The following is a 21,500-nucleotide window of genomic DNA, read 5'->3' as shown; positions in this document are numbered from 1 at the left end:
GTTTGGGTCCACATACACAAGTGAGGCAAAACCATGATTGAAAAATATGTGATTCCAATTCAAGTGTTGTCAAATGTAACCTACTGCTGCAACCAAAGGAACAGTTCAAAACACAACAGCCGTATTGTTATAGATGTAAGTGACAGAAAGTTTTATGTGAATTGCTTGTCATCATCGTTATGTTGGTTAGCAAGCAATTTCGTAGGGCAATTGTGTTCGTCCAATATTTATTCCTGTAGCAAGCTGACTTTGCACTAAATACCGTGAATAATTACGCAGCATCGCAAATGAGCTTAATTCTTGAGAAGAGAGGTGCTGTCAGCAGTTTGTTTATTCGGAATTTTCCCTTTCAGGTTAGGTGAAATGTCAAGAACGCCTTCACAAACGACTTTTGCAGACCTACAGGGTCAACGACAAAGACCTCAGTGAGATTGAACTCCATTCGGTGGATTCCATCAATGACCTTCATCGGACACATCCAGAACACAACCTCAAAGGTACACGCAAACACACATTTTCTTTCAGTTACTAGGGTATAAAATAATAAACATTAATAATAAAAGCAAAACATGTTATCTTTTCAAGACGGGAAATAAAAATAACTGAACTAATGTGGTTGCACACACTGTCCAGCAGTTGCAGCCTTTCAAGGGAAGCGCATCCGCAGCGCACCTGGACTGTCACTGGGGGGAGGAAGCCAACAAAAAGGTGTTGATGAAAGGGATGTATATTGCGACGTGTGCTCATATGAGTGCGTGTGTCTAAGTCTGTGAAAACAAAACAGGCCGAAAGCATGACGCTGCCACAACCATGCTTCACTGTAGGCATGGTGATGAGAAGCGTCGTGTTTGTGGCTAATATACCTTTTGGAATAAAAGCCAAAACGTTCAACTTGACTTTATTGGACCACAATTTTCCACAGGCGTTTGGTAGATTTCAAGCAGTATCTTTGTTCATTCATTGTAAGAAAAAGCCTGTACTTGCTAGAGATTCCTACATCTCCTTCAACATTGTAGTACCAGTTTTCCTGTCATCAGTTTTGGAGGGATGTCCAGTTCTTGGTAATGTCACTGTAATGTTATTACAGTGTTATTTTTATTTATATTTTCGCCACTTGAGGATGACTGTCTTCACTGTGTTCCAAGGTATATTAAATGCTTTAAAATTCTTTTGTACCCTTCTCCTGACTGATACATTTGAGCAATGACACTCCTCTGCTGCTGTGGAAGCTCTTTGTACCGAATGATGTGACTGCAAAAACATCAGCAAGAGCCTACTAGAACATCAGAACTTTATTTGGGGTTTACCAGGGGGGTTTAAATAGTAGCAGGAGTGCACTGATTCCCATGCAACATGAGTTTTAATGTGATTCATTCTGAAGAAAACCACATCCCCTCTTATAAGAGGGTGTGCACACTTGCGCAACCACATTATATCAGTTGCATATTTTTACTTTCCCCCTTGAATAGGTTAATGGTGGAAAAGTTGGTCCCATTTCTATATATCACAAAAACCTGGCATCTGATCAGGGGTGTGCAGACTTTTTATATCCACTATATAATGGTAGTGCATACCAAGATTACAGACACACAAATTTGCGCGTACACGCTGACACACGCTGGTTTGGGCTAATAAGTGAGTTGATTACAGGAATGAGGCCCCCCCGCCCGGCTTACACACCTTCCGTGAATGGAACGCTGCACACGCACCACATGAGACGTGTCAGCGGAGGAAGCAAATGGCAGAGTCGTCTACAGGACATGTTGACTCCGAGCTCGTCGCGAGCCTACGCCATGGCGTGTGCTGTCATCACGCTGCTCCTGCTCACACTTGTAATCATTTTCTACTTCCTGGGTGAGAAAGTGTCTTTGATTGTGTGAAGGACAAAAGACAGGCATTTTATTTTCATATTTTGCTTTTGACATCATTGATTTGTCCCCCCCCCCCCATCAGTACAACAACGTAGCGCACTGCAGAGGCTGACCGAGGCCTTGAGGGAGAAAGAGGCCGCAGCCACACAACTGTCCACGCTGATCCAACAACTGCAAGCGCTCACACTCAACCTGACAGCCACAAGAGGGCGAACATGAGTGCGGATATGCAGATATTGCAGACGAAAAATCTTGGCTGAGGGAAAGCATTAGAAAAGGGCACTCTGAATTTTTGACATCCAAACACATTCAAATATATGATAAATTTCTTTAATCAAGAGCTTTTTTTGCAATAAAAATAAACATAAAATATATATATATTTTTTAAATCAGTCAGGTCCACTTTGCTCACTTAACAGGTATGTTATTTTGTTAATAGCACATACAATAACAGCCTCAAATTGTGGTAAAAATATTGAAAATCATAAAGAGGGCCAATACACTGATATATATTTTCGTTATTCATTATATATTCATACAGAAAAAAATCCTTCCCACTGGTCATCCTTTTGTTTTGATAGCTTAAGACATTAGGAGCACACGGGATAGTGTTGCTATCCGGGTGTCTCAACGTGATACAGTACATGGACATTTCTTAACAAGTCACGTGGAATACTCGGAATCGGAGTCAGACAAACATCACCGCAGTAATGGCGACTCTGCTGGCGGCTCAGGCAGCTTAAGTCAAATTGGGAACGATGAGGACCTCACGAACAGCTACCGTACTTCTGCACTTGGTCCCGGATGACGTCGCGCACCAAAGTGGCGTTTTCCTTCAGCTCGTCCAGCTCCGTCCGCTGCTGCTGCATCCGCTGCTCGTTGCTCTTGAACTTCTTCTCCAGCTCTGCAAAGCCAGCACAGCAGTGGACTGTGAAGGTTGGAAAAGGTGCTAAAGCACAGTAATTACTTTGAAATAAAACCACTGTGTGAAAAACTGCGTGCTTGTCAATCTGACTTCTCATATTACATACTGATACTGTTCAAATTTTGGTCGATTTATTTTTTAGTTTTTTACAGATCAATACCATAAATCAGTCCCCATGTTGGTCTTTAAAACTTTAAATTATACAATGTTTATCATAAAAAAAATGTTTTTTTGTTTTTAATTTTGTGAAAAATAATGGGTTTGGATATGCATTACGCCTGACAGCCATGACATCATATTTGCTCAGAAACATTATTTACAGAACTGTAGAGAGGTGTTTACCTGAAGTAAGGCAGGTCTTTCTTATTTCATTGTTTTTTGCATCCTTCATTTTTTCCCATCTATTCATTATATTATTCGACAATGTTCCTATTCGAGGTGAGGCCTTCATTTTTTCCCCATCATGAACAATACAGTATGGTACAACATATACTAAGTTAAATGTTACATTTAATCATATTTACAGTAGTTGTACATATTGTGTTATGGGGAATCTATCGTTATCTATTCATGTATTTTGTGCTCTTTCTTTAAGATGCCACAAGGTTTCCTGGCTAAAAGGAAAGTAGTAATTGGTGTCCATTAAGTATTGTTGAATGGATACATTTTGACTGAAAGACAAAGATCCTTCTATGTCGGAGAGTATAGCAAAATTTAGTCTGGGTTGTTAGTGGAAGTTATGAGTCTTCCCTGCCTGTGCATGCACAATTGCACACGAACACTTTCAGAACATATTTTTCTAAATATATACAATATTGTTTTTGTTCTAAATGTAGGCATTTATTAAACATTTTAGGGTGTGGCATCAATTACTCATGTTATGTCGCTATTCTCTGCAGGTTAGTAATGAAGAAAACAATGAGAAGGTCCCCATTCGGTCACCAGTCATATCCTCCCCTCAAAAATGTCAATAATTCACAAATTCTGGCAGGGTATGTAAATGTGTGAGCATAATTACAGAGTAATGCATTATTATATGCATTCTATAATGTGCTTGTGAGAAGTGACTGCATTTTATAACTTGTGACATTCAGCTCTCCTGATTTGTTTGCCACGGTGTTTACGACGGACATCCTTGCTGACATCATCCTAACCCAATTTATACCCGGCTGAGAATTGGGGCACCGGCTGTGAATCGAAGTATCTACACAAAAGGCAGCAACATGTTTTTTCACAAATTAATACGTGTATAAGGTCATTATCATAAATATTACACTTAATGAAATAAATGTTTTATATGTTTATTACATGTTATATTACTAAAACTTTTAGTATTATTATATGGTATTTTGTGACAATTTACCAGGTATATGAAATAAGTAATATTTGTAAAATACTTAAGATTTAAAAAGATTTCATTTAAACACCAGCAACCTAGAGTAAAGGCCATTACGGCAACCAATCTTGTTTATTCCATCTGATGGCTGCTGACTAGTATGCACCACAGTGTTAGACTCACTTTTGAGCTGCTCCATGCCCATGTTAGCTTTGTTGAGAAGCTCTTCTGCCTCCCTCTTGAGCTCCTTGGCTTTCCGGTTGATGGCGTTCAAGCCTTGAGAGCCACTGCCGAGAGAGTCGACCTTCTCCTGCAGCTCACGGTAGCGCCTCTCTGTGTCGTTGAGGCTCTGAAACCAGAAATTGGTTGGACTTTGAAAAGTGTCACTTGCATGACACAGCAAGATGGAGATCATTATCAACGGGTCACTGTGATAAATTTGGCAACTCTGTCATTTCATTTATACATAATTATTATTTCAAATTTTTTTTTTTTTGTTGTATAAATGTCTCAAAGCGTTGACAAAACAAAACCTGGAAATATTCAGGGATCAGAAATGGTTATGCTGTATTTAGACCATTTTTATAAGCATTTATATGATGATATGCCAAAACAAAGGAGAAAAAAACAACGGGACAAATAGAAAAAAAAGCTTCCTGAATACTACAGCAATCAGAGCTTATGGCACAGCTACACACACAGTAAGCAAACTATATATCATGAGGGTTTATTTTTGTCATTTCAAGCCACACCACGTTGAAAATTCTCTTGAATCCAAAACTAAACAAATGGATTCCTGATGGCCACTCCTACCTGCCCCAGCGACACCGCTTGGAGTGTGACGTTTTCGGCCAAAGCTTTGGCGTCTTTCGCCATCTCTCTGTTCAGCTCTGTTTTGTTTCTCAGTGCCTCAACGTTTGTGGAGAGGTTGTTTACACGCATCATGACCTCCATTTGCTTGTTCTCCAGTTGTGTTAACCTCTCATCCACCTGCAGCGAAATGACATACAAATATTTTTATGATGTGTACCTGCAAAAAAAAAACAACAAAAAAAAACGTCGCTATGCTGATGAAACATGAACTGTACCTCAGAAGTGGCGTTCCTGGTGCCGTCCAGGTTGTCCAAAGTCTCTTTCAGGGCGCTTCTTGCTTTTTCGATGGCCTTCTCAGACAGATCCAAGGCCGTCTTTGTAGCATTGGCTGCATCTTTCACTACCTCGGCTCGACTCCTGCAAAATGTAGAAGACATTTAGCTGTATTAGTGTGTGCAATAGATTTTTCAAGAATGTGGACATTAACAATTGACCACGCCGCGTTGTTTTGAAAGTAATTGCCGCTGATGTCACTGCACATCTCCTTATCTGAATGCAGGAAGCTGTCAACAGCAAGGAGACGAAAATGTCTCGCTGAAATTCAGCAAGTTCTAATACTTAAATACAGGAAATACTGATTTTGCTGTTATGTTTCTGATACACCAATTTGCAGAGTGAATGGGTCTATAGTGGACCAAGACCAGGGACAAATCCAAAATATTTTTTTCTTGTATAGAATGTTGGAAAAGTGGGTTGCTTCCATTAAAGTGGAGATAGCGTCCTTACTTGGCTTCTTTAGCTTTTTCCAAAAGCTGCTTGGCTTGACTGATGTGCTGGGACGTATTGCTGATGATCGTGTCGATGTTGCTAAGGTTGGAAAGGCTGTCCTTTATTTGCATGATCATTGTGTCCACTGTGGTCCTGTTGACCGGAAGCTTAATGGACAAGACCTGCAGGGCCACCTTCTCGATGCTCCCTGGATCTGCTCCCTCCTCTGGATAGTACAAGCAGAGAAACATACAGGAAAAAACAATGTTGAGATGCCTTCAACTAGTGGCAATATGCTCCTTTCTCACAGTTGCAATAAAAGCTTGCTGATGGTGAACTGCAAGCATACGAGAGCAGATGTACTTGCTGTGAAGAAAGCAATGTTTATCTTTTGGTACTTTCATGACTGCAGTTTGCTGAATTAGGTAGCCCTTTGCCATTCCACCTGGCAGTTTTACCTGAACGAAAGGTGCACCAGAGTAAATTTGATGCTGTACTTGAACCTCTTTTTGAAGATAACACTTTGAATTTTTCTCCTCAACTGTCAGAATCTTTTTAAGTGCTACTGGCACTGAATTATGGAAGTTTGAATACATAGAAGCCGTGGGGCGTCCGTGGGTCGGCCTTCTTTTATGTATTCAAACTTCCATAATTCAGTGCCAGTAGCACTTAAAACGATTCTGACAGTTGAGGAGAAAAAAATCTAAGTGTTAGCTTCAAAAAGAGACCACAACTATGCCGATACTCCAAGGGATTCAAGTACAGCATCAAATTTACTTTGGTGCACCTTTCGTTCAGGTAAAACTGCCAGGTGGAATGGCAAAGGGTTTTAATAGGTTGATAAACTCGATCCATTTCCATAGCAAAATTGGCCTTACTTTAGGACTGATACGGACAATCTTGCAGGCACTCTAGTGCGACGTGTTGATCAAATCATGTAAAGCCATCCTTAGTCCAGTCTGATTTGACGTGCTATGGTTTCCGTCAGACTAACGTGTAATCGTGAAAGTCCATTTTCAGTCATACAAAAAATGAATAATTTCCCAAAATGCCATGTAAACATACAGAATGAATTATTTCTTGCACAATGTTTTGTAGGAAATGTGATAATTCTGCAAACAAATTACCAAACGCAAGACCAAAAAGGTTTTCCACATTAGCATAATGAACATACCAGTGAGGAAATCTTTGATCTTCTTGATGAACTCTTTGAGCTCCCTGTTTGACTTTTCAAAGTGGTCTTTGTTCTTCTTGGCTCTCTGCAGGGTGTTCATGGCCTGATTCTTCACATCCTGGCTCAAAGACGCGATATCCTGGAGCTGCACACAGAGACATAAAAAAAAACCATTAAAAAAACAAAGTGGGGGGGGATACGACACCACACATGACATTCGGTACCTTCTTGGCCACGTTATGCAGCTCCTCATTAGCGGCTTCCAGAGCGTTGGTGGCATTTTTTGCGTGACTTGACGCAGCTAAAGAAGCGCTCACTGTCCCATTGCATCCGACCCCTCCGCATACACGGTTGCCCTGTTTGTCATGGCAACCGGCGCCGCCACATGGACTGTCTTCGCAGCTGCCATTGACACTGCCATTGCTGTGGCCACCACACACCTGTAGGACAAAGTACCGGTACTTACAGAGGTTGATCCACCAGTCCAACCCTCCCTAAGATATTCCGACATAATTGGCCCACAAACGCTAAATTATAATAAATTCTAAAAAATTATAAAACACTTATGTCCATTTTTTTCAATGTTCTTATTTTTGCATGAATGGTGTTTCCACGTTACAGATGTCGCATTAACGTGAAAATTAAACATAAAACAGACATCATTTTTTTTCACAGGACAGCGACGATATGATGGTTAACTTGTGTTTGGCACTTGAATGACAGTTAAGAATGTTAAAGGTTTCACAAAAAATGTCATGCCCATTGTTTCTGTTGACATCGCTAGAATGTGGACATGTGAATTTGCTGTGCCAAACATTAAAAGTGTGAGTGCCCCCCAAAATGAAATGTAATTATTATGAATAATAATAAATGAATAGTCCTCTTACCTTGTTACTGAGGTGATGGACCTCCTGGTCCAGCTCATGGGCTTTCTGCTGCAGCTCCTCCATAGATTTGTTCTGAGTTGCCATGGCATGGAGGAACTTGTCTTCAGTAGTATTCAGCAGGTTTTCAGTGAGGGCGCGAGTTTGTTTGGACTGTTCCACGGGACTGAGGGGACCATAGACTGACGTGTTGCATTTCTGCTCTGCCTCTGATGATTCCTGATAGTATTTCTTCACTTTTTTGAATTGATCTGTCACGACACATGTGAGGTACATTTTACATAATGTTGAAATGTGTATTGACTCATTCACTGCCATTGACGAATTTACTTGTCTTTTCACAGTCCGGCCAGGAACTTATTTATATTTTTTTCAATTTTTTTTTCAACTGTTAGGGTAAAAGAGGGCCTGAAAATGTCTAGAAGTGAATGAGTTAAATGGAAATCGCATGTTGACAAATGGACAATCTGCATAGAATATATGTTTTCACTGGTAGTCAGTTGGCGTTAATTTGCTACCTGCAAATCCTGAGGTGAAGTAGTCGTCTAGCTGCTGCCGTTTAGCAGCAATTGTGGAGTTAATGTCCATCAACTGTCTCTCCATGTCGCTCAGTGTGTGTCTCAGTGCACCATCTTCCTCTGCTGTTGTGTTGAGCTCTCGAGCGACACCCATCAGGCGCCCGTCGGTCAACGCGATCTCTGCCCTGAAACACACATACCATTGATACTATGTAATCAAATATATACAGTATATAATTTAATAATGAAAATTCAGGTGCACAATGCCATTTTTTAGTATTGTGTCCATTAACTCATTCACTGCCATTTTCAGACCCTCTTTTACCCAAACATTTGAAAAAAATAAGTTCCTTGGATTGAATGGCTGCACTGTGAAAAGACAAATAAATACGTCAATGGCAGTGAATGACTTATAAACATTGGTTCAAGTAGTTTGGTTGAAGTGCCCATTCATTTTCTATAGCACATGTCCTCATTGGATCCAGATGACAGTGGCGGTGTACACCTTGGTCTGGTCACCAGCCAATCAAAGGCAAACAAGCATTCAGTCCCACTCACAGATGGCAAACAAGCATTCAGTCCCACTCACAGACTAAGTCAATTTTTCACTTTACTTAACATGCATGTTTCTGGGAGGAAGCTTGATTACCAGAAGAAAACCAATGCAAGCACAGGGAGAATATGCAAACTCCAAACAGGAAGGCCAAAGCCTCAAACCTCAGAACAGTGAGGCAGACATGCTAACCTCTTGACCGTGCTGCATGCTATATGAATATTTCAATTTTTATCAGCAGTTTGTTTCTTGCCATGGATATCTAAACCTGTGTTAGTGTGACCATCATAACGGAGTCTGGAAAAATGTAATCTATGGACTATACGCACGCAGCACTTCCGCGTTCGGTGCAGGGTAGACGCTGTAGCAGAGTGCGCTGTTCATGTGATGCAACTCTAGCCCAAGTCTGTAATCGACTCAAAAACACTAGGACCACCCGAAATCTAAAACTATTTAGATCTCTTAGAGCTGTCATGTTTCTTTAATGGGACAGTCGAAAATGTTTAATGTGCGTGTAAAAAACCTTAACGTGGCTTAATGTAAGCAAACTACGACCGATAACCACCAAAACACTGTGGCATTTGCTTTGATATTTTCAGGGATTGAAGTGGGCAAAAGTGAAGATGTGCATGTGAATTGAGGGGGAAATTGGTCGTAGTTTTCTAATATTAAGCCACGTTAAGCATTTTTGCTGGTTTGTGCTTTGGCAAAGAAATTATCGCCTAAAATGATTATCACTTGCGGTTTGAGTAAAGGTATTTTATTAATTTAAAGTATCTTTAAATATAAATTATGTGCTGTAGCTCCTCTCCTGGGACCACCAGTCCACCGACTCGGCTTGACCGAAAAGGGCGATGCCTTATGAGATTTTAACGGATTTTTATGTCACGCACACTCCGTGCGTATAGTCTATATGTCGTATACATGAGCTGTCGCTGCACCTTTCTATGAATTCTATTATGACTGCTTGTTATGTGATGTATCAGTTGCTATGCAGTTGCTATAGTCCTTTTATGCTTTGTCCTTTATTGTGTCATATCGGCATGATGTCAGACAGTTTATAAGCTTAGTGACACGTCAGTATGTCAAACCTTCTTCGAGTGAGGATGCAAGCAAGCTCTCTCCCAGTCAGATTTCCTCCAGTCCTGATCTCTGTATTTACTTTGTATTTTCGTTGATAAAGACGATTACTTTTCAATTTCCATGTCATGTCTGCGTACGCGTCCAAATCTCGATCCTCACGTTAAAAATTCATTTCTAAGGCCCGACCAATGAGGGTTTTTTGAAGCGGAGGCTGATTTTTAGCAGAAAGCATTTTTTTGAAGAACCTTTGGGCGTCAATTATACATTAGGCAGATTTTCGTTATTTGCTGGCCGATCTGTTCCTTATCCCTCGCAAATAGCGGTGGCCGACTTTAGACCATCGAACCGACTCTACACTATATTTAATGTTTTTACATTATGGAAAGAGTACCATGCTCACCTTAGGTCATCAATGCTCTGTCCAAGCAGTTGGTGGACTCTTTCACTGTCCTCATTGCCAATCAGATCCTGCACCTGCTTCAGCTTCTCCTCCAGCTCTTTGATACGAGCATCGCTGATCCCAGGTGTGACGCCACTCTCCAGGATCTTGTCTGCGGCGTGTTGAATGTGCTCCAGGTCGCGTTTGAGCTGACACACCACGTCGTCCCACAACTGGAAACAGGCATGACACTGCATGCATTCGGGGAAAACGCCGGTGAAGCCGCGGGCACATTCGTCACAGTGTTTCCCTGCTGCGCCCTCCTTGCACTGGCACGCTCCGCTGGTTCGGTCACACTGTGCTACTTCTGAGCCCTGAGGATGGCAGTTACACTCTAAAGTGGGGAACAAGAAAAAAATCTATTTAGGTAGACATAATGAGAAAATGTGAAAGTTACAATCTCCTGTTCGATCTTAATACAGTAACAGGGGATAGGGACTTACGAATAATTGACACCCCCACCAGAATTTATTTGTAATTCCGTATCGATGCCACAAGATGGCGGAAAACATGACTTAAGCCTGAGTCTTAAATCTAAACTTTTGGCATTTACACACAATCAGTAAATGTTAGGGAATATAGGCAGACAGTAACAGCAAACTAGGCTACATGAGGAAGGCTATTGGGAGAAGCAAAAACATACTTTCAGTTTTATTTTGGACTGTGCACAAGGACATCTCAAACACAGATGAATAATACTATCAATAAATTCAACCTAACCGCAACACTAACATCAGGATGTCAAAATAACACTTTATTTGCTTTGGCCTAAGCACAGAATCTGTGAATAACAAATAAAGGAATAGGTTTCCCCCCAAAAATCTACGAATATGCAAATTCATAAATACCAAACAGCAAACACTGTACATCTGTGTAAGCTTCGGCATAAACTAGAAACAACCTTTATAAATCAAGTCAGGTATCTCTATCTGTAAGTTTAAAAATAAATGGCCAAATTGGCCTTACTGACTTTTGTAGTCAATAAATTACCTTGACACTGTACCCGTGGGTCTCCCCAGTGGAGCTGCTCACACTCGGTGCACTGTTTCCCTCCAAAGCCTGGGCGGCAGTGGCACTGACCACTGAACTGTCAAGGACAAACACCTGGCTTTCACAACGAAATTTCTATTCAACATTTTCAGACTTTCTGAGGTTGTCTTGCGCATTCACCATATTGCATTGAGGTCCAATGGAATGTTGCAGGTCACAGTTACAGGGCTCACAGCCTTGCTCCTGACCGTAGTTCCAGTGGTTAGGAGCGCATTGGTCACAGTTAGGGCCGGAGACGTTCTCCTTGCATAAGCAAGCACCTGTCTGGCGATCACAGTCACACTGTCCAACGCTGCAAGTCGACTGGACAGTACCGGCGGTCACGCAGGTACAGCCTAAGATAAACATATCGCGTTCAAGAACCAGATAGTTAGAAGACACTCACTCTGAAAGTCAAATACCATAAAATTCTGGATTGAGCTAAAATTGTTCAGATAAACATGTCTCTAATATCACAAAAAATTACAATTTCAGCAAAATGAGATGAATCAGACCCACATTCAATGCAATAAGTCTAGTGTCACCATAATGATGTATGATCACTTATCAAAGTTAAATGTGTTTTGCTCTTTATTTCACATTTTTATCAGAATGTGGTACCTGCAACTTCGTTCATGTAGTTTCGTAATCCTACTTTGGCTATCTGTACATAATCTTCAATACTCAGAGATTTGTCTTCAGCTCTACCACTGACTAAACATTTCAAGACTTAAAGCTGTGGAAATATGCTGGACAACTTAAATATGTATCCACTTAAAAGGCAGATGTATCCCAAAGCCATTGATAGAGTACGTATATTCCAATAACTCACGTCTACAATCCTGTGCCAAAGCGCTGCCATAGTAACCCTGTTGACATTGGGCACAAGATGGACCGTCTGTGTGGTACAAGCACTTCAGGCATTGACCTGTCCTAGGGTCACAGGACTCAGGGTCCTGAGTGTCGATGTTGCCGCTGCACTCGCATGGAAGGCACTGGCCACCATTTTGCTCTGGGTCACCGTAGTAACCAGGGGCGCACTGGTCACAGCGAGGCCCTGGGTTGGAAAAGAGGAAATGAGAAAACAAAACACTAGATTTGATATGTAATATGTTTGTACGCTGTTTCAGGCTGGTTCCGTACATTAGGAAAGTTGTCATTACCGATACACAATCTCATGCCCTTTGGTAACTGGCAAGTTTTAGCTTGCTTTCTTTAAGCTAAGGAGTTTTCAATTCCTCATATGAGCCAATTAGTATGTAGAGTTTTTATTTAGTTGAATTCATACTCAAGCGTGATATTCTACTATTAGTCACTTTATGAGTTCATTTTTCTCTTTTTCCCTTACTCCACTGATTGGCTAACAATGCATTACAGTTATGTGTTGTAGCACCACCTCGGGGGTGGCATGACTCAGTGGTAGAGTGGTTGTCTCCCAACCCAAAGGTTGTGAGTTTGATCCCCGGCCATTGTGACCATGTTGAAGTATCTTTGAGCAAGACATTGAACCCCCAGTTACTCCTGATGCTGCGTCAAAGGTAAAATGAGGTACAGTGTGAAGCGCTTTGAGTACCAAAGGTAGAAAAGTGCCGTGAGAAGTGATAGGCCATTTACCATTCACCACTTAAAGGTAGAAAAGTGCCGTGAGAAGTGATAGGCCATTTACCATTCACCACTTGTTGTTTCAAAAACCATTCAACAGCCTGCAAATGCTATTTTACGTGGACATTTTTCTTAATGCCATTGGTGCGGGAGAGATTTTTTTTTTCAATGTATGGTCCTCATTCGGACCAAACATATTGAGCTCTGAAAAGATATACAAATACTTTTATTAAATTCTCATTTAATGTGAAGCAATGTTGATTTACTGAACTGCCAAGAGTATCAGTTGTTCAGTTGTACTTTTATTCCCTCCCCCACCTAATTCTTCCGTGTCAATGATGAAATGTTAAGCAGCTTTGGGTCCAGACTGCACCGGGCTACAGTATGTGTTGAAATGGCATCTATAGTAATAAGTGGGGGTGTCCGTCATTATAAATGTCATTACAGCCATCTAGTAACATGGTTATTTGGTGTTTTCTTTTTCCTGAGGAGAACCGTCTATTTGGGCTGCAGCATTAGTTTATTCAGATAGATGAAGTATCTGGTGACTAATGGAGACACAGCATTTGCAATAGAGGAGGATACTACTTGTGGATTTTTGCTATGACAAAAATGTATCATTTGTAGCCTCTACAGTGTGGTACCTCACCATCATAGCCTTGTCTGCAGTTACACATAATGAGGTTTGAAGAGTGGTCAGCTTGGCAGGAGTGGCCATTAAAGTGATCCGAACCGGGATTTCCAGGGCAGGAGCAGGGACGACAGTGGTCCCCTGAGCCAAGCACTGGGTTTCCAAAGAATCCGTCCTGACACCTGAGCCAAACCGGTTAAGTGAGTGAAACCAATGAATTTACCATCACCGCGACAACCACGGCAACGCTGGCGAAATGTCTCTTACCGTTCACACAGACGACCCGCTGTGTAGTCTCGGCATTGTATACACTCGCCAGTTTGGGAATTACAGCTGTCTGCATGGCCGTTACATTGACAGGGGGCGCAGCTCGGGAAGCCCCACTGGCCGGGTTGGCAGTCAGAGCACTGGCGCCCAGTCGCTCCTTCCCGGCACTGGCACTGGCCGGTAACGGGGTCACACTGGTGGCTCAGTGAACCCTCTGAGTGACAGTCACAGGCTGAAAAGGCAGACGTTTTTAAACATCATTCACTCTACTGTATATAATAACCTGAATTGCCCCTGGAAAGATGTAGACAAAAGTAGTTGATTTTGTGGATGTGGATTTCCACTTTGAGGAAGTGAAAAAGAAAATAAATATGGACTTGGTCCACATTTTGCAGATATTTTTAGGAAGACTGTCTATGGGATCTTTTTTCATCCAGAAGAACATTTGTGAGGTCAGAAGTCACTGATACCGCAATGTGGAATTGGTGACCTTTCCTGATCTAAACAATTCAGGAAAATACATCATATTGAAAAAACAAAGGAAAACACCTTTACCTTTCGAGAAAAAAATCTGGACACATCACATAGCTTCAACAGCTTTACAAGTAAATGAAGTTCAGTTCATAATCATTTAATTCGATTCAAGCTATCTCCTTTCCTTGCGGCCACAACAAAAGTTTTTTGGGGAGTTACATCAACAACAGGCATAATAAACAATGCCAAAAGGCGACGCGGGATTCTAGTTAAAGGGACACTTTGGTGAGCTTAACATTGGCACTTATATAATAGGTTTGCATGTAAAAATGACATCAGTACTAAAGTGCACCCCCCCAAAAGACTCTGTCGTGATTTAAGGTCTTTTTTTTGTGATTAGATTTACGACAAATTGCCCCTCCCCCTTTTAGGGCGTGGCTTATGTTTTGTTCTCGGTCTCAGCGGTCTACGTCACGGGAGGGAGCCAAGCGAGGTAATATTGCTCGCTTTGTCAGTTCTGTTGTCTAAAACAGCGACCCACCGATCGCCACCAAAATGCAAATGCACATTACTACTCTTGTCCACTTCAACCTGTGAAAGTATAAAAGTGTTCTGCACAATAGTTCGGATTTATTGACATAAAACGTGATCTCATCATGATCGCCTCCACAAAATCAAACATACCGTGGCGATTGCTCATTCACCTTGTATGAAGAAATGTGTTCTTTTTAACCTGTGGTGACTGAGGTCCACAGACGTGTACATGCTTGTGACTTACCAGTGCAACCATTGAATCCAAAGCCATAAGTTCCGGGAGCACACTGGTCACAGCGTCGACCCATCACGTTGGGCTTACAGCGGCATTGTCCTCCGACCTTATCACATTCGCTCGAGAGGGAGCCTTGAGGGTCACACTTACAGGCTGTTATAACACAATGGAGACCATCCTTACTCGAAAAGAAAAGAAGGCGCACGTGTAGGCAAGCAGATATGTGACTGTTTAGAATACTCACACAGTGCGCCATCATGAATGATGGCCGAAATACTACAGATGAGCTTGGAGCATACATCAGCCAAGGTCGGCATTGGCGTGATCAAAAAGGAATCCAGACACATGTAGCGAATCATCTCCTCACGCCGCAGCTCTCCCTCAATCTCATTGCCTTGGAAACCGGGAAGCTCGGTATAATTAGGGATCAGGACCAACTGTCGGAGAGGAACAAAGAAAACAAAATAAAATGAAAGCACAACAGTATTATTAAAGCAAGCCACACTAAAAGTACTTGTTTTTTTATTTCCATATACCAGGAGAAAACATGGTCTGAAATTCTTGCCAAACAGGCATTTCGTAAACTCCCATTTAATGCATTTAATAAAAATAAAAATAATCCATGATCATGGATAATGATAAACACCCATATAAAATCTTGTTTTTTACCCCTCACACAACGCTTCAAAACATACAAATTTATTAAAATATTCCTTAGTGCTTGCTCTTACGATCTCGCTATCAAGAAATGGGAGAAGACTCTCTCCTCACATAGGTGTCCAGATAAGAGGTAAAGTCTGGCATGTTGCGGCGCAATGTGGTACTAACACTGAAGATGCACAACTCTAAATTTGAACTTGGGCAATTACTTTTTTTTTTCTTAATAACACAAATATTTGTACAATATGTCCAAAATGTACTTGTGCATAAGGTGAAAATCTGCTCAAAGGCTGAACAGCAATAAAGCGGAGTTACAAATGCAGTGTGCTGTATGGTTGCTGTCTTTACTCACTGAATCAATAAGAATGAAGGCAGTGAGATGTCTGTGTGTCACCCCGTGGCGCTGGAAGCGGATGGCAACCACGTAACGATTATTGGGCTCAAAACAGAATGGCCTCGGCATTTCGATGTATCTGAAAGACAAGGGAATTTTTGCACATTTGAGATATCAAAAAATCTTGGAATTATAACTGAGCAAGGGGCTGCTGGCTCTGCTGAAATCCCTGCCGTAGATCATGCTAAAGCTGTAAATGGGCTGGTTCTTCCAAATCAAATTAGTAGTGATCATAAATGTATCAACACTTGCTAGGATGAAGAAATAATATTCAGGTACAACTACGGGCTCTCACCCCTGTTCCCTCGATTAACAAACGTGTCTCAAGACCATGGAAAATAAAGTGTATTTGTGTCTTTTGTCATTTTTATGAACAAATCCAACTGCTTATATGCAAACAACCTTCGCACATTGGCATAGATGCTCTTTTTGCAGACGTGAACCTTCTTTATCTTTTTGTGTTTTTGAAGTCACTGTGCTAATTAGTGCTGGCTGTTGGGCCAACTACAGTGTAGAGCGGAAGGAAAGCTTTGGTCCACTGCAACATTTAGATCCAGACATAGGCTGGCCTCTTAGTTCCAGATGAATGACACTGCCTTCTGAAAGGCTGTTTAGAACTTGGAAACAAGTCAAGTTGGGCTTCTCACTATATTTTACACCCGCTTTTTCTATTTACTATTGCTTAAGATTGCTATTGTTTTATGTGGATAATGTATTTCCCCAAATAGTGGCCTCTGCTCTGATAGACTGCTCAAATTGCAGAGTACACCGTCCCCTTTTAAATAAATGCAGCTTTTTTTGCCCCTCAGCACAAAAATAAAAGATGAAACTATGAAAAAAAAAATCAAGAACGATGATTATATGTGTTGCTAACTATTGTAATAGTAGATTACTTCCTTGCATCATAACCTTTTTTTTTTTACCAGAATTGCTTTACTGACAAAAAAAGACATGAAATTTCACTCCACACGTTTGTGATTCATCCTGACCTTTGACTACAAATAAGTCTGGATGTGCACGTGCCACCAAGTGCAGAAAACGCAGAAAAAAAAAGATTATCACAAAAATGTATGCGGGAAATCAAAGGAAACTTTGGTCACGTGCAAATTCTTTCCTTGTACCATTCTCTTTCTGTCTCCAACAGTTCTCGATTTTTTTTCGTTAAAACGGAAGTCAACCCAAGCATATTTTTTTCAAGAATATGTTCCCAGCAGGCCCACTAGTTGAAACAGCGCATTCTGATTAATTTTGAGTTTGTGGAATATAAGTTAAGAAGCAAAATGCACTTGTTTTTAGCCATCTCTGTTGGCGGCCATTTTGTCTTCTGTCGACTGAAAATGACATCGCAACTGCCCACATCGACCAATCACGGCTCAGGTTCAGAAAACAGGTCAGCCGTTTCCACTTTGTTCACAAGTTGAATTGTACTCAAGAGATTCACGGCTGACCTGTTTTCTGAAGATGAGCCGTGATTGGTCGAGATGGCTAAAAACGAGTGGATTAACTCTTATTCCACAAACGCAATATTTATGATTGATTGGTCGTTACCTGAGCCCTGAGCAGTTGTGATGTCATCTTCAGTCGACAGAAGTGACAAAATGGCCGCCCCCTGAGATAGCTAAAAACGGGTGGATTTTACTGCTTAACTCATACTCCACAAACGCAATATTAATCAGAATGCCGTGTTTTCAACTAGTGGGCCTGCAGGGCACATATTCTTGAAAAAAATATATTTGGGTTGATTTCCCTTTAAGCTTCATCAAACACCTCTGTTGCCACCTTGTAATGTCATCATGCTGACTCTTATTGCACTGGCGTTTGGTATGTTTGCCCTGCTATCAGCGAATGAATAGTAAATGGAACACAGGATACAGAGAGGTAAGATTACAAATACGGTATGTGACTCACACAGTGCCGCAGGCCAGGGCAGGTTTAAGTGACAACAATACCATGATGCAATTGTTTCTGTGCTTCCATTGAAACTTGCTATAAGAGAGTTGAACACACAGTGACGCTCCAAAGACTGCACACAGTCAGTACACTTAGACGCTGCCAGAAAAAAATCTGATTATTTGGTTTGTCCGGCTGTAAATGTACTGAGTATTTCAGTCAAGAATACGAAAAAATATTGATATCACGATATCGGCCCACGCAATATGCATATCGCAAAGACATGTAAAAAGTTTCTTATGGAATCGTATGCTTTAATCTGAATTTGACCAGTCAAACGCAAACTTAAATGTGCAATGCCACCTAATAGCTGAACATTATCTAGGGTAATTACAATTAATTTGCCGAGAATACATTTAGTGTGCTTATTTTGCCGCATGAAAAAAACGTAGTTCTTTCATTAGATCATAAAAATGTCATTTCTTTAGGTACATGTTTAATATCGCAATAATATTGATCGCTATATTCAACAACCATATCGCATATCGTATGGTTTTCCAATATCGTGCAGCCTTAAAAGCAGTCCACTTGGTAATAGTTAAAAAAATCCAATCATACCCCCAAAAAGTCCAAGTATAGCGTGACAAAATCTACTGAGTTTTTTGGTACCTGCTGCGATGCGGCAAAGTGACTGTGTAGAGCTGCTCGGTTGGTAGAAGGTTCCCACAGCGGAGACTGGAAGGCAGGTTCACAGATGTTATACTAACGATGGCCTCCCAGTCCTCTGTGGACTAAACACACACACGTACACACGTGCACGCAGGCACACACATACACAAGGATAGACAAGACAAAGAGCTTTCAGTCAAAAGGAGTTCTATTGTATGTTGAGTTTTAAGTAAATAAATGAAACATTATGTGATGCACAAACCTCAGGTTCATAACGGATCATGATGTCGTACTCCATGGCGTAGGGAATGTTGTCAATACTAAACACCAAGCCGGCGCCGTCTTTGACCCGAGCGAAACCAGGTCCGGTCCAAGTGACTGTGTGACTTAGGGTGACCTCTCTATAAACGGTCCTCACATCCGGCTTAGACAGACAGAAAAATGCCCTCTTGAGTATGTTTCTATACTTGTGGCCATTTCCAGTGTATGATAATGGAATTCTTTCATGTAAAAATGCAACAATATAGACTTTCAAAGAATACATTTTGATGGGGTTGAACAGTGAACGCATTAAAAAATAAATCTATTTTTTTTACTTTCGCCCTCTAAGATATTTAGTTTTACTCATATTGTTTTATTTCATAAGAAAAAATAAGAAATAAGAAAAATATGATATATTTTTGAGGTCGTGGGTTCGATCCCGGCTCCGGCCTCCCTGTGTGGAGTTTGCATGTTTTCCCCGTGCCTGCGTGGGTTTTCTCCGGGTACTCCGGTTTACTCCCACATTCCAAAAACATGCATGGTAAGTTGATTGGATACTCTAAATTGACCCTAGGTGTGATTGTGAGTGCGGATGTTTGTCTCTGTGTGCCCTGCGATTGGCTGGCAACCAATTCAGGGTGTCCCCTGCCTACTGCCCAAAGACAGCTGGGATAGGCTCCAGCACGCCCCGCGCCCCTTGTGAGGATAAGCGGTACAGACAATGGATGGATGGATGATATATTTTTGGTCATATTTTTTACATCACCAAAAGATGGAATTTTACAGAGGTGTTTTGTTTTTTTAACATACGGTATGGTATACACAGCATGTAGCCTCCATTTGAAGAGCCATGTCGGGTGAAGATCTCTGTGAACTTAGCCAGGATGATAAAACTACTAAACTTGTACCAACGTTCATATTTGCAACCTGCTGTCTAAATGCAGAAGTTATTGGAGCTAAGGTCTCTCTTATTAACACAAGCAATGAAGACAACCATGGCATTTCTGATCCTTGGGCGCAAATGAAAGATAATATTATTATTATTATTATTATAAAGGAAGTGGTGACCGGCCGTTCAACCATCTACTTCATGGGCTGAACCATTCGGGTAACTGGCAAAGATTATATCATACTGTCTGCTGAAGTTGTCGGATTCGCCTCAGTGCTGCGCGGTGTTGTTGTGGGTTGGCGATGCGCCGGTGACGCCTGTGTCTTCTCAGCTGGTTGCTAAGGTGCTGAACACAGTCTGTCTCTGCCTGGGGTCGAACTTTGCCCTAGGAGAGGAGGTGAAAAGTTTAACAAGTGAACTTTTTAATCAATTTTAAAACAGCAAAACATAATGAGGAAGCTCTACGTAAAGCCGAATGTCCCTAAGGTCGTACAAACCTGAATTTGACCAACACACAAAACTTCAGTTTCAACCAATGTCATGCATGAAATTAGGGGCATGTCACACATGAACATGAGCGGTCGGGTTGGAAGGCAGTCTCCAAGTGCCCACTTCACAGATCTGTGATCACCCTAGCCAACTTCACGTCATATACCCGTGGAGGTCTGCTTGCAGTTCCTTATAAACGTACATCGTGCGCTTTGATCTTCTGCATGGACTCCAGTGAATCTAGTTCTCCTTCCTCAATGCCAAGGGCTATGCACCCCTCGTGCACTGTTTTTAAAGTGAATGAGAGGAGCCGCTTTCATTGCCTGGGAAGATGATCGACCATGTTCACGCACACAACGGCGCAAACGCACATTTCAAACTGCGCTTGTCTTTGAAAAAGAAAAGAAAACGTCACCAATGCGCACTATTAGATTGCTTTGCTTTGCACTAGACTTGCGCCGGGCACGAAATTATAACCTCTCTAGTATCAGACAATTTGAAAAAGTCGAGCGTAATCCTTCATCAGGGTGATGACACAGCTCACCACAGAAAACTACTAATTATGCGCATTACCTCACTTAGTCCACAGTTCTAGGAAGTGAACACAGCTTTGCTCTCCCTACGCTGAGAACACACAATGATTATCTACAAGCATCCGCCAGAAGATAAGGCCCGTGAGGCACTTCCCCTCATATTTTGTGTCCTGCATCGCTGCCTCTTTGACAATTTGAAGTCAGCACTTGCCTTTTGCCACATTCCTGGGAATGTTGTGAGAGTGTGGATGAAAAGGGTCTGTCTGAGCTTGCCCACGGGGCTGAACTTGGAAGTGGAAAGAGTGGAATGGGTAAATTGATGAGGGGAGAGGAAACAGACTGTCAAAATGGGAGAGAATGTCAGATTACAGGTGGATGGAAAGAGAAGAGTATAGAAGGTTGAAGAATGGCTGACGGTTAAATCTATTACATACAATGGAATCTATGAAGTCAAACAAATTTGACCAAAATGTTCAGGATAAGATACTCCTCTAAAGTTGCACAACATTTGGGGGCTTCGAACTGCCATTAGACATGAAGTCAGTTAATTTCATAAGTGAGCATAAAATTATTAATTAA

The 21,500-nt window shown here is 41.4% G+C and overlaps 2 protein-coding genes across 3 annotated transcripts in view; one reads left to right on the top strand and one right to left on the bottom strand.

The window, feature by feature from the left end:
- Window positions 1-122: 122 nt before the first annotated feature.
- On the top strand, window positions 123-2,790 carry LOC147153268 (uncharacterized). Its single transcript, XM_086026774.1, is given in 4 exon segments — window positions 123-390; window positions 392-497; window positions 1,651-1,854; window positions 1,954-2,790. Coding segments are annotated over 4 exon segments (474 nt in total). The 5' UTR covers window positions 123-363; the 3' UTR covers window positions 2,091-2,790.
- lamb2l (laminin, beta 2-like) overlaps window positions 2,186-21,500 on the bottom strand; it is a 47,435-nt gene continuing 28,120 nt past the window's right edge. For both annotated transcript variants that reach the window (XM_086026695.1, XM_086026704.1), the window contains exons 15-35: window positions 20,144-20,284; window positions 19,012-19,173; window positions 18,750-18,871; window positions 16,149-16,269; window positions 15,381-15,573; window positions 15,146-15,289; window positions 13,894-14,125; window positions 13,645-13,808; window positions 12,226-12,450; window positions 11,535-11,749; window positions 11,355-11,451; window positions 10,326-10,698; window positions 8,290-8,474; window positions 7,775-8,022; window positions 7,112-7,327; window positions 6,888-7,032; window positions 5,732-5,939; window positions 5,221-5,362; window positions 4,946-5,122; window positions 4,316-4,481; window positions 2,186-2,775 (exon numbers count right to left, since the gene is read on the bottom strand). In XM_086026695.1, coding sequence (XP_085882821.1) covers window positions 2,639-2,775; window positions 4,316-4,481; window positions 4,946-5,122; window positions 5,221-5,362; window positions 5,732-5,939; window positions 6,888-7,032; window positions 7,112-7,327; window positions 7,775-8,022; window positions 8,290-8,474; window positions 10,326-10,698; window positions 11,355-11,451; window positions 11,535-11,749; window positions 12,226-12,450; window positions 13,645-13,808; window positions 13,894-14,125; window positions 15,146-15,289; window positions 15,381-15,573; window positions 16,149-16,269; window positions 18,750-18,871; window positions 19,012-19,173; window positions 20,144-20,284 — 3,813 coding nt within the window. In that variant the 3' untranslated portion in view covers window positions 2,186-2,638. The remainder of the gene's footprint in view (window positions 2,776-4,315; window positions 4,482-4,945; window positions 5,123-5,220; window positions 5,363-5,731; window positions 5,940-6,887; window positions 7,033-7,111; window positions 7,328-7,774; window positions 8,023-8,289; window positions 8,475-10,325; window positions 10,699-11,354; window positions 11,452-11,534; window positions 11,750-12,225; window positions 12,451-13,644; window positions 13,809-13,893; window positions 14,126-15,145; window positions 15,290-15,380; window positions 15,574-16,148; window positions 16,270-18,749; window positions 18,872-19,011; window positions 19,174-20,143; window positions 20,285-21,500) is intronic.

Source organism: Filicampus tigris, chromosome 1 (assembly GCF_054856515.1).
Source record: "Filicampus tigris isolate MCC_2025a chromosome 1, RoL_Ftig_1.0, whole genome shotgun sequence".
Taxonomy (NCBI): domain Eukaryota; kingdom Metazoa; phylum Chordata; class Actinopteri; order Syngnathiformes; family Syngnathidae; genus Filicampus; species Filicampus tigris.
This window is presented reverse-complemented; position numbering and strand designations above follow the sequence as displayed.